General features: G+C 49.0%; 4 protein-coding genes; 2 read left to right on the top strand and 2 right to left on the bottom strand.

The window, feature by feature from the left end:
- Positions 1-2,043: 2,043 nt before the first annotated feature.
- CHC_T00000671001 (hypothetical protein) lies at positions 2,044-3,154 on the top strand. XM_005710429.1 is given in 2 exon segments: positions 2,044-3,030; positions 3,031-3,154. 1 exon segment carries the CDS (start codon positions 2,044-2,046, stop codon positions 3,028-3,030), a length of 987 nt encoding a protein of 328 aa, XP_005710486.1. The 3' UTR covers positions 3,031-3,154.
- A 6-nt stretch (positions 3,155-3,160) lies between these two features.
- On the bottom strand, positions 3,161-4,780 carry CHC_T00000670001 (hypothetical protein). XM_005710428.1 is given in 4 exon segments: positions 3,161-3,695; positions 3,696-3,752; positions 3,842-4,292; positions 4,533-4,780. 3 exon segments carry the CDS (start codon positions 4,778-4,780, stop codon positions 3,696-3,698), a joined length of 756 nt encoding a protein of 251 aa, XP_005710485.1. The 3' UTR covers positions 3,161-3,695.
- A 3-nt stretch (positions 4,781-4,783) lies between these two features.
- Positions 4,784-4,990, top strand: CHC_T00000669001 (hypothetical protein). The gene has a single exon (XM_005710427.1). The coding sequence runs from the start codon at positions 4,784-4,786 to the stop codon at positions 4,988-4,990; it is 207 nt and encodes a 68-aa protein (XP_005710484.1).
- A 4,492-nt stretch (positions 4,991-9,482) lies between these two features.
- On the bottom strand, positions 9,483-11,006 carry CHC_T00000668001 (hypothetical protein). XM_005710426.1 is given in 2 exon segments: positions 9,483-9,689; positions 9,690-11,006. The coding sequence occupies 1 exon segment, from the start codon at positions 11,004-11,006 to the stop codon at positions 9,690-9,692; it is 1,317 nt and encodes a 438-aa protein (XP_005710483.1). The 3' UTR covers positions 9,483-9,689.
- Positions 11,007-11,897: the final 891 nt, after the last annotated feature.

Here is an 11,897-nt window from a genome sequence, read left to right as displayed (position 1 = left end):
TTGAGGACAGCTCCTCATGTGATGAGCGAAATTAGGCGTCATACCAGCCATTTGAAATCCAGCTCCCATTTCTTGTCCTGTAAATTCGTCCTTGACTTGATTACAAGTTGAGCGTATTGGTTTTTCAAATTTGTTCTCGACAGGACAAAAAAAGGGGTACGAGCTTTGCTGTTACCTATGATACGCCCCGCTCAGAGTTTACGTAGTCCATCGGTGTTACCAGCCATGTGTCGCTAGGCCAATTTCTTGTTGCGGTGTTCCATAGAAACTGTTCGAAGCTTAGGAACGTTTTCACATATTAGTGGACGGACAAAATACTGGTTCCGAGCTTCCCTAAGGGCCAGACGGACATTCGGCTGTAAATCCCTGCCCTTCCCTCGTTTTCTCGATACGTTGTCTCGAAGTTTTAACGTCGAATATGTACATGCTGAGTTGGAGAAGACGCATTTCCACTCCATATCATGATTTGATATGATGTATGAAGAAAAAGCAGACAGACGACGTCGTCAGCGATGACTCAGCGCTTTGCTGAGAGTCCTCAAACGTCAGTCGGCAGCCAAGGTGGGCGCATGGCAAGGAGGAGCATGCTCTTATTGAAAAGGACTACCTCCCCTTCTCGCGTTGTCCGCTCCGGTGCTATCCAGCCTGCCAATGTAACGATAGCTGTGGCTCATCAATCGTTGGGTTTTATTTGAAGGGGTTTAAAACAAAAAAGGATAATTGAGGTTTGCATCTCGCTTATGTTTGGCCGGAAATTATACGTACCCTATGTCCACTCTTGTCACGACTTGAAGTCACACTTTTCATAAGTCGTATGTAAGTCTATCATCACATAGAAGAAGACCGCGCCCTGTCATGCTAGTTATTGGACTTGCCCCGACGAGGGATACATATGCATTATAGCTCGCTTTCACCCTTGTACTTCCTCTCGTCCGCTGTGCTGCTTTTCATGCCTGCAATCAGGAGTCTCGCTACATACACCATCTCACTTCGACTGAGAACAGATTACGGGCCAATAAAGTCCACTAAATCCGGTTTGTACAAGTCCATACGTCTTTCCTGGCTATCTGTAGATCCTCCTTTGCAGTACCGATCCTGTTGGTTTGTCTTTCCTTTTGTGCCCAGGGGAAGCGCAATTGCTCCTCCACACGCACGCACTGCATCAACCTTCCCTCTTATTATCCGGACAGCTTGCAGCTTCATTTGGGCATTCGTTTCACCGTCGCTACCTTCGGCGGGAGCCCGTGTCGAACCTGAATCGACATGATACCCACATCGTTCTCGTTGCGTCGGGCTCACACACGTTTCACGAAAAGGTACTAAGCTCTTTGTTTTCAGTCACACTTGACAGCCACTTTGCACAACTTCGCAATCATTCCAGGCTCATTACAAGCAGGCAATTTGGACTGCTCGGTGGAATTGATTATCTGCCATCTTCCAAGTTTTTTTTTTGGTATTCTTCCTACGTCCCTCCTTCAAGGTGGCCGTGAGAACACAGACAGGAACTCTCTTCAGCGACACAAACCACACAAATTCATCGCACCACAAAAGACGGAGCAACATTTAGAACCTCTTCTAAAATTGGAGGACTTTTGCATACCGCGCAAGGACGGAACAGATCACGTCGAAATTCGTTGTCCTTGTTCTCTGTCGACTTCGATTGCTTGCAATCCTTTACCGCCATCTTGACATTTTCCGCGGTTCGTCACTTGCTGCTTTCCAGCTTGAACTGGTTGCAGTTATAGCTTGTGAGTGTGTAGTGAGAAAAATTGCACAGAGCGAGAAAAGAGCAGCCCCGCTCTTCGGAGCATACATTTTCGTGAGAACGCTGCTTTCTATAATTCCTATCTCGTGGAGAGTTCTACTTATTCTTCGAACTTTGAGATGCGACAAGTGTCACCGTTAGAACTTCGCCGGTGCGTTCGCGAGTTTTTGGAGAGCATTGCAGTCCTGCCCAGATGGATTGACTCGTCCGGGCGAGATAGGCAGGGTCGCGGACATTATGAATGGGGAAATTGGAGCGATGCAATTCGAGCTATTCCGATGTGGGTTCTCGGTGGCCCTTGGCGGACAATAATTGCTGACGTTAAGACTGCTCGGCTTCTATCGTCAGTATCAGGTTTTCATAAATTGAAGGACCAAGTCGTTTGGGAAATAGTTGAGCAGACATACCAGCGAGCTGAAAGGCGACGAAGGTCCACCGCAGAAAAGGACACGGTCAAGACTCGAATTCGGAGTGTGTTCTCGTGGCAGAGACGACATGACGTCAAAAAACACTCCCTCATGTGGTTCCTTGACTTTGCGTTCGTTTTGTCAGCCTATTCCGAATTTCAGGCCCACTTCCTTTTCTCCGATTCGACCATTCCCCAAAACGATCCTGCTAGGATGGTCCCTTTGTTGGCACCGGCACAATTTGGTACACATTCAAATAGAATGGAACAAGAGATGTTTAATCATGGGTTCTTGCCATTTTACTGCAAAGTTCCAGGTCTCACAGATAAGGAGGTATCGATGGCAAGGACTTTAGCCTCCCAGTTTTGTTACAATCTGGATCGCCCTATTGTTGATATGGACGTTGATGTGAGAGAAACGCGAGGGATGCCGCGCGAGGAGAAAGCGGTCGACTTTATGACGCCATGGCTTCAAATGATGTCCTCTCGCGAACATGCAAGCGTTTGGACTTCCTTAGTGATGCGAATTCTAGAGGAAAAAAACACTCTCTCAGACCTTGAAATATTTAAGTCGGAGCTATGTCGCTCCATAGTAATTGTCTTGCTGTCGGAAATGACCAAACCAGACCATCGCGAAGCTGGATATGTGTATGATATTGCAGGGAGCACGGCTGTGGAGCAGAGTGAGAAGGAATTGCTAGTGTCATTGAGAACAGCAGGGCAAAAGCGCAAAAGAACTGTATCAAGGAGAACTCTACGTAGTGATCTTGATCAACAAATAATGGCATACGAGCGGAATATGTCTGTACAGGGCGGCCAAGCATCTTCATCCGCAGCAAGAAAAAGAGGGACAAGGTAGTCTGCATTAACCTCTGCTCCGACAAAGACTCAGGGTGCAGGCTAATCTTTCAAGAGTGATGCGCAGTAGCTCAATTCTTCAGTCAGAATGCTGAAGGCTCATGTAAAGCGGCTAAAGAAAAGTACGTAACTTGCAGTCACCAACTACCAGCGAGGTGACTGTCCTTGCTTGACACACTTTTAATCTTCGCGCTTCCGGTAGATGCTTCCTCCCTCTCCATTACACAGGTGTAGCGCACTAGCGGTTCGAGTTATGACAGCAAACATAAAATCGTTAGTCTAATAACTTCGGGGTACGTCCTACGCATATTACAAAGGAATTTCTCGATAAACTCTTGATATCAGCAACTTTCTGCAGGGCATTATTGTTTCTAAATCTCGATATGTTTCCTCTTCTTGCCCTTCCAGTCCTCCACCATTTCCCGTTTACGCTGCTGGTTTAACCATTCGAAGCGCATCGGGAAAACCGTATCGTCGTTTTTCCCGTTGGGAGACTTCTTGGAACTATCTGAGCACGTACACTGCATCGTCGTCAATTTGTGCCTCCGAAAGGCTATATTTGGAGTACCTAACTCTTTGGTGGAATAGGCCTGAATAGAATGGCAACTCGAAGCTAACGACAGCCACAGATGATCGCGATCATCCGCGGCAACGCCAGTAATCCAATCACCTTCCTTCGTCGCGGTAACAACGCGAAGTTTGAAGAAGTTCGATGAGATCCCACTGAGGATGATAAGAAAGTTCTTTTTGTACAGTCCAATGATGACGACGTCGTCATTACCTGGTATTGTTTCGATGCAAACAACAACCACTTTTTCCTCCCTCGTGTTTTCTTCGTTTGAGTGGCGGGGAATATGATCACGAATATCAACAGTATTTAGCAAACTGCCGTCGGCTGCATTCCAACATCGTAAGGTGCCGTCGCCAGCCCCCGAGATTATCCTTTTGGTTCCAATCCATTGCACACATGTGATGAAGTCCTGATGAGCGACACAAAAGGATTCTATGACGAAGGAATCCGGAAACCGCGAAATGCGCAGCTTTGCATCTCTGTCAGCTGACGCAATGAGTGAGTCTTTGAGCGCAAGGGACGTAACAGTAGAGAAATGTCCGAGAATAAGGACTTCAGCTTGCGTTTGATCATCCCGGAGGTTTAGAGAAGAAGCAATGGGGAGCGCGTAGACGTCTCCAAACGCATCAGCGACGACGACTTGCTGCCTCGCAATTGCAAAGACAGCAGAAGTCGGGCGCTTCGGCATCAAACTGTGGACGTCAACAAGCAAGAATCACAGAGGAAGAGCGCACGGATGGTCAGATTTCTCGATTCTTTCTAATCACCAGGTACACTCAAGTGGGTAGTATCTATTCTGCATTTCAGAAAGTCTTTCGTATCGCCAGCAACGGATGAGATGTACTCTCCGGGGATGTCTGAAACTCTATTCATACAAAAGTGTTCATCACAATGTGGGTTCTGTACCGCGAAAAACGAATAAAAAAACTTACTGCCTTGCGACCTCCTTCCACACGTCAGTGCTCACATCTCTTGAGAGAACAACGGCTTCTTTTTGCAGGGTCAAAACAACGATAAGGGACTGTTTCGCACAAGCCACGGCGGCACCGCAAACCCGCTTGAGGTCATATCTCTGGCCGGATATGTAAAGATCTCCACCATGGGATCCTACGACAAGACCATCTCCCCCCGCCGCTAGAACTTCGAGCGGGTAGCATTCGTTTTCCCTAGGTCGCGTCATTTCATGTGGCCTGACAAATTGAAGCTTTTACATGTTCCCAGTGTCCCTGGGCGGAGAGACAGTATTGGACCTCTTCGTGAGAGCGTTTCTCACAAGGTCAAAACAAAGACTGGCTGGGCGACTGTCCCGCGGCTTGCATCTGACATCTTCGGCGGTACATGCTTCAAACCGTATCATGCGCGTCTGACGAAGAGGACGAGGTGGCTCTGATTGACACCAATGACAACACAGAGGCACGACAATAGTCGTCTGCCGGCGGCGTCCTCCGGCGCAAATGTGATATTCAGTCCCACTTTGCATTATTTCACCCTTTTCGAAAATAGTTTCAACTATTTCAGAATTTCTTTTCGTACGTGTACACGTATCTATGGCATCGATGCACCGAGAGATGCGTAACCACACCAAGAGATGCGTAACCACAACTTGAAAGCAGTCCATGTTGTAGGCACTGATGTCTATATTGCGAGAGATGTTTACCGAAGATGCAGATACGTTCGGTGGATTGTTCATTCCATGAGTTGCAGAGAAATAACACAAACTGCTGAGGACATGACCTCAACAGATCGAACATCGCGAAGATTCTAGATGCCACACCTATCGTGACACTGAATGGAGGCATAACATGCCCTTTCAATGATAGTACCTCGATTATCATTAGAAGTGCTGCGTCAAATCTCGATGAGTCAATCATACAGGCATATGGAACAAAGAAAAGACGAATAAGGCCTACACTACCCAAAAGGTATGGAGACTTTTTGTCGAGATCACCTGCCATTGTTGACATACTGAAAACGTCTTTGGCGTGTGTGTGACTGTTTTTAGAGGCATTTCTGTATCATTCAATTCAAATATAAAAAATCGGTCATGCTCGATCGAAGAGATCAGGCTTCTGTTCTTTCGAGAATAAAAACTCGGGACGGGAGTTACGAAACGGCGAATATAACTGTACATCTGACCTCATATATTGTCACTTTAGCAGACAGAAACGGACTACGGTTGTTTGTCTCCCGCCCTCTCATCCTCCTTTTCTCGCTCGCGTCTCTCGCTCGCTGAGTGATGTCCTTATCGTAACGGTCGATGCTTAGTGTATGACGGTGCTTAGAGTGCGGCGGCTCCGGAAACCCGTTTTGGCGGCACTGGAATCTCGGCGACTGTCACCAGAAAATTCGAACATAACCCTCTGAACCAAAGCTGGCGACCACAAAAACAACTGGGCAAAGATATTTGGCGCGCCGGCTATCAAAAACGTACGGATGAAGCAGTTACAATTTCGATTCCAAAATTTGTACACCACAGCTCCCCACACAAGTTCATTGTGCAGTGAGTTACTGCACAAAAATCAGTACTTCAAAGTGTCTAAAACGAAAAAGTCATCCTGGAATCTGCGAAATTGTTGTTTCATATAAAGACGTTAGCTGGAATATATGGCTGTGGCGTTATAGCCGAAAAGTATCGATCATCCGTCATACACATTGTGCGAGTTAAGTATTGAAGAGCATATATCGCTCATTGACGTCCATGATTGTATCCGCGGGGTTCAGGCTAAGTCCTCTGTCTCTGGAATCACAGCTAGTTGCGACACTGGGGCTGAAATCGACACGCACATCTGAAGCTGCCGAAGAGATCTCTCGAGGTGGTAAGGGTCCTCGTTCCATCCGTTACTTGCTACCTTCTAAACTATGAAGCCACGAAAAACAGACATAAATTTAGGTGACCATCAGCCTTGTTGCTCGCTATTCACAAAATTACTGCATAAAGGTTTCTTGCCCAAACGCGATTTATTTCAACAACCGTCCAATGATATCATTCTTGTCAATGAAAAAGGGTACGCAAAACATTCGTATCCATATTTTGAACTCACACGACTGCATCAAAGCCGTTTGGGAAATTCGGCATCTGATTTGAAACGAACTTACATTTCACATGGATATAAAGTAATCTACTCGTAGGGAAGAAGACTTGCGTACCCGTGTAGGAGTGTAGGAGTGTAGGAGTGTAGGGGTGTTTCGTTTAAGAAATAGAAAATGGTCCTCTCAAAAAAATGTATGTTCTCAGGTCCATATCCCTAACCCTAGTTTCTTTGTAAAGACATTTTTCATATAAATTGTGTATTTCAGGCGTTCCACAAGGATGAGGCCAACCAAAAGGAAAATCCCTCTCTGGTTTATATATTGCTCATTCTCCATTCCAGTTGGTATTCTCCTCCATGAAGGTCATATTGAGGTTCATCTGACCAGGCCAACCTAATCAAGTATATGACACACTGTCACTTGGTCACAAACCTGCGCCGTCAGCGGAAATATTTTACAGGAGCTAGCACTGGTGCGTAAAAGCAAACTCGAGATTTAGTGATCTGCTGTCAATACAGCTAGAAATCAAAGCTCTACTACAGAGCATAGTCTAAAAATCATTAGAGATTAGCTGAACCATCTATAATGCCAAAAAAACGTCAGATAGAATGATTTCAGCTTTTACTCGGAAAATATATAATGTGCGCATCAGTTCTTCCAAGAGGTTGTACAAAGGCTGAGGTACTGCAAATCTGTTTCTAGGGTCAATGAAGTGAGGGGAAAGAGATGCAGGGACCTGGAATCACTGGTTCACATGCGCAGGTGTATGCTTGCAAATTTAGGGGCGGAATTAAAAGTTCCTTATCAAAATCAGTAAAATTGCTGAACTTAGTTATGTGGAAGTGAATGTGATTTAAGAGAAACTTGTAGCCACGTTTGGACAAATAATCGCTATGCAGATGAGAGAACAGGTTTCTTGTAATTATAAAACCTCGTCAAGAAGACGTTTCCAAGAATATTTTGAAACAGATACTCTGTTCGTTTTCTTCGCACTACATAGCAATTGTAATACCTGGCGGGTCTCACACATGCTTTGGTTATGTAATATGCAATTACATATTAATTGCTGAATTGCAGAAATTTCTACATTTCCTTTCCGCTGAAATACAAAACTCCCACGATTTTTACGTGTTAGCAGGATGAGCGAAACTAGGCACTTAAATTGTGGATGCCCGCCTCGCTGTAGTATGTCGGAAATCACAAAGGCCCTCCCCTGAACTTCATTTTTGCGATGGCGAGTTAAATTCCGTAAGGAAAGGGCATGCCGGAGCATCACCTTGAAGCAGCTCTACATTTTTCTTGAAAATACACACATTCAAACACTCAAGTTGATATTAAGAATTTAGCTGAGGACCGCGAAAGAAACGCTTCGCGTTGGTACTTGGGTTTAAAGCCAGAATGGCTGCATACGTTCACATATGAATTCAGCCGACCTTATTCCAGCTTTTTTGTTTCTTTGTAGTACTCTTCTGTTACAGGATGCGACAAAGACTGGTTTCAGGTACAGGAAACGCATAGGCTGCTCAGAAGGAGGCAAAAGATGCATACACATGGAAATCACAGGATCAACTACAGTAAAATGCAGGCAGGTGCCATTCTGTTCGAGTAGCACCCAGACATAGCTTCTAAAGCCGTTCATCTCCCTTCATACTCATCCACTCGCGACCGTGATTGGTTGAAGAATGGTGGCGCATTCTGCCCTTCAGAACGCAAAAGATGTAAGTTCTCGCGCCAACTGATTCGGGTTCATAGTTTAAATATATCCAACTGAAATCGTGTAGCCCCTGAAACGCAGCAAGGCTCCTTGCCTCTTAATCTTTAGATATGAGCCCCAAGAACGGTTAAGATCAGTTCCATGCCAAAGCTTATAAACGGTGGCAGACTTTACAGCGAAGAGCCCGGCGGTTAAATTTGTTTCAACAAATTTACCGACTAGACAGGTTGACTCTATTACAGGGCTATTCGCAGATGCAGCAGTCAATGATTTTTAAACCGTTATGGGAAAGGTTCTATGCTGCTTTTCCGGTAAGTTGCTGGCCGATAATTCTAAAGACGAAGTCTGTATTTGCGATTGAAGAGCTTTAAAGTGAAACTGATTGTGAAGCGGCTTCCTAAACGGCCACAAAGGCCTCAACTACTTTATAGCTCAAACCGATGGAGGGTGTCAGATGTGATGAGGACACAGAGCAATTTATTCGCGCTCGCCATCGATACGAAAGCCCTCGATGTATTGACAAAAAGCTGAATTAGGAAACGATGGAACTTGCTGAGCTGTCGAATATGCGCTTGTCACTGGGCAGGGAACAAATAGGAGCCCACAACAGCTACCAGGAATTTGCAGTATCCGGAAATGATGTGCTCAGAGTAATCTGCAGTCCGTCTCATTGACGTACTTTATTATCACAGGTGAAGAACACATCTTTGAATCAACGACTGCTAGACCATGAGGCCTTTTAACTATTATTGATCACTGCAAAGTTTCGTGAGAGCTTAGTCAATATTTCTCGACAACAGTCAAACATTGAGACGGGATCTGACAGCACATGCGAAGGTCACGAGGATTGCCATTGAACAAGAAGAGAGAGCACAGCCCATACGCGGAAGACAACATAAAAGGGGTTGGAAGGCTGCTCAGGTGGCTGCTAGGATGCGAGCTGCCGTTGACATTCTTTGTCTTTTTAAGACACGAAATGGCAGAAACCCCTCTCGTGTGTGCCGAGATGAAAGCCGTTTACGGAAACGGGTGAGGAAGTACTCGCAGATTGTCCTAGGAGTCTGGGAAAAGCGGTGTCCCTTATTAATCCATTTTGGAAAGATGCACACCATTCCTTCGATATTTCGGAAACGGTCAGTCACTTTCTCCCTTTGAGCGCTCTCCACTACGTGAGTGGGCAGGGGTTTTATACTTTAGTCATGTTCTACGTACTTCTCGAAAGATATTAACTCGAACTGCTGCCTTCGTGGCAAAACAGTACTGTAAAGCTGCAGGCCATCGACGACTAACTTTTGACGGCAGTCCACCTTGTCAGAAGGGTACGAACGTAAATTCAACTGCCCTCTTATCTGTTGAACCTTTCTGCCTCTTCGGCATCCACCTCGTCAATAACGACGTCATCCATCGGCCTCACCAATGACTGAAGATTGGCTTCTTCAGCTGCCTTCAGCTCAGCCGTCTTCTTCAGCTTCCGTCTAAAGGACCTGTCACGACTAAACACCCCTTGCACGACTGTGCCCTCCTTCTCCGAGCGTTCGCGAATCGCCTCCGCCAGCGGTTTTGAGACGTCATCATAGAAATGGTCTGTCGAACCCGACGCCCCAGCGCGCGCGGTCCGTCCGATGCGATGCAAGTACACGACGACGTTGGTCGCAAACTCGAATTCCACAATGCGCGTCACATTGCCAAGATCTAACCCGCGTGACCCCAAATCCGTACAGAACAGCAAGCGCCCCTCGTCGCTTCGATACTTGGCCAGGTTCTGCTGCCTGTCTTCCGAGTGCACATTCTTATGCAGCTGAAGCGCCTCCCCAAACTTGTCCCTGACCGCTCCCTCCCCCATCCGCGTCACCACAGCCTCGCGCACCCTTTCGCACGTCGACGCCTTGGATGAAAACACCATGACCTTATCCGTCTCCCCCGTCTCGCTCTCCAACACCTCCAGCAGCGCGTCTAACCGCTGCTCCTCCGTATCGAGATGGCGCCACCGCGACCTCAACCGGCGCGATCGCTTATGAATATCCTCTGTCTGCACGGCCCTGACGCCCGGATACCGCCTCCGCATCCATGTGATGATAGACTTAACCCTATCTCCAGTCCAGTGCGGATACGTCGCGCCAACAAACAACAGTCGATTGCGATTCACAGCCCGAACCGGCCCATTCTTCCGCGTCGCAAACGGCTTCATCCCCGGCTGGTCCAATATGCGTTCAACGTCCCTCAAGAAGCTGCCGGACAGGAGCATGTCCGCCTCGTCGACAACGATCATCTTATCGCTAGCGTCGGGTCTCTGGCTGAAGCGGAAGTAGTTGAGCAGTGCGGTCGGGGTAGCAATAACCACGCGCACGCTTGCCATATCCGCCACGTCCGGCGGGTGCCCACCGGCCAGCACCACGTGCGGCGGCGCATCCTCAGAATAGGCCTTCAGGAAGGCCGCCACCTGCCAGCACAGCTCGCGCGACGGGACCAGCACGATCGCCTTGAGGCGGGCCTCGGGAGCTCTCCGCACCGCGTCCACATACGGAAGCAGGTACGAAAGCGTCTTCCCGCTGCCCGTCTCCGCGCCGACCATAAGCACGTCGTTAACATCCTCCTCCGGCGGCGTCGGCCGTTCGGGCGTCGCACCCGCATCCTCTCCTTCCACGCCTCCCTCACTCCCCATCGCAGCCTCCTCGGCGGTGGCAGCGGCGGCGTCGGCGTGGCGCACGCGCTGCGCATACGCGGCCTGCAGGTCGAGGCCCTGCAGCAGCAGTGGGATGAGGGCGGCCTGCGCCTTTGTGGGGACGGAGATGCCGGCGGCGGAGAGCGCGGCGTCGTAGTGCGGCGAGACACCGAGCGCGCTGAAGGAGGTGTGCGTGGCGAAAAGGCCGGTGTCATCTGGTGGGGCCGGCGGGTCGGCGTGCGGGGCCGGCGGGTCGGCGTGTGGGGCCGCGGCTAGGTGCGACACGGTAACAAAGCCGCGGCGGGTGTGGAGGGAGACATGCCGCAGCGGCGGGCGCGAGAGAAGGGCCGATAGGCGCGACGGGTGCGGCGGCCGAAAGGTCGCGTAGAGGAAGGCCATCGCGGAGGGGGCTGTCGAGGTTGGCGTCAATTGGGGGGAAGTGGGGAGGGGGGGTGGGGGTGGGCGTGGGCGTATGGGACGGCGGTCGGGAAGTGCAGTGGTAAAGGGGGATGCGAGGGTCAGATCAGACACGTGTCAAGGGATGAGCAGATCTCGCACGTGTACACGTGGTTCCAGGGGCAGCAGCAGGAGATTTGAAGTTTAAATTCAATTGCGTCCTAAAAAACTACCTGCGCATCACTGCGATCAAACTACGCCGTCCGCAGCCTCCTTCCTCCCCTCCTTCCTCCCCTCCTCTATCGGTCTGAGCAACGAGTGGCGCCCCATAACACACGGCACAACGCCTTCCCGCCCCCCGCCATCCCTCTTCGGGAAGCGCTCCCACTTCCTGCCGCACCACCTCGTCTCCTCTGTAATCACGCCCCACTTCATCCTCCACCCCTCGCACGCGCGGAGCACGCACGCGCCGTCCCTCCCGGTGGCGACCAGGCA

The sequence above is a fragment of the Chondrus crispus genome, genomic scaffold, assembly GCF_000350225.1.
Source record: "Chondrus crispus Stackhouse genomic scaffold, scaffold_571, whole genome shotgun sequence".
NCBI lineage: Eukaryota > Rhodophyta > Florideophyceae > Gigartinales > Gigartinaceae > Chondrus > Chondrus crispus.
This window is presented reverse-complemented; position numbering and strand designations above follow the sequence as displayed.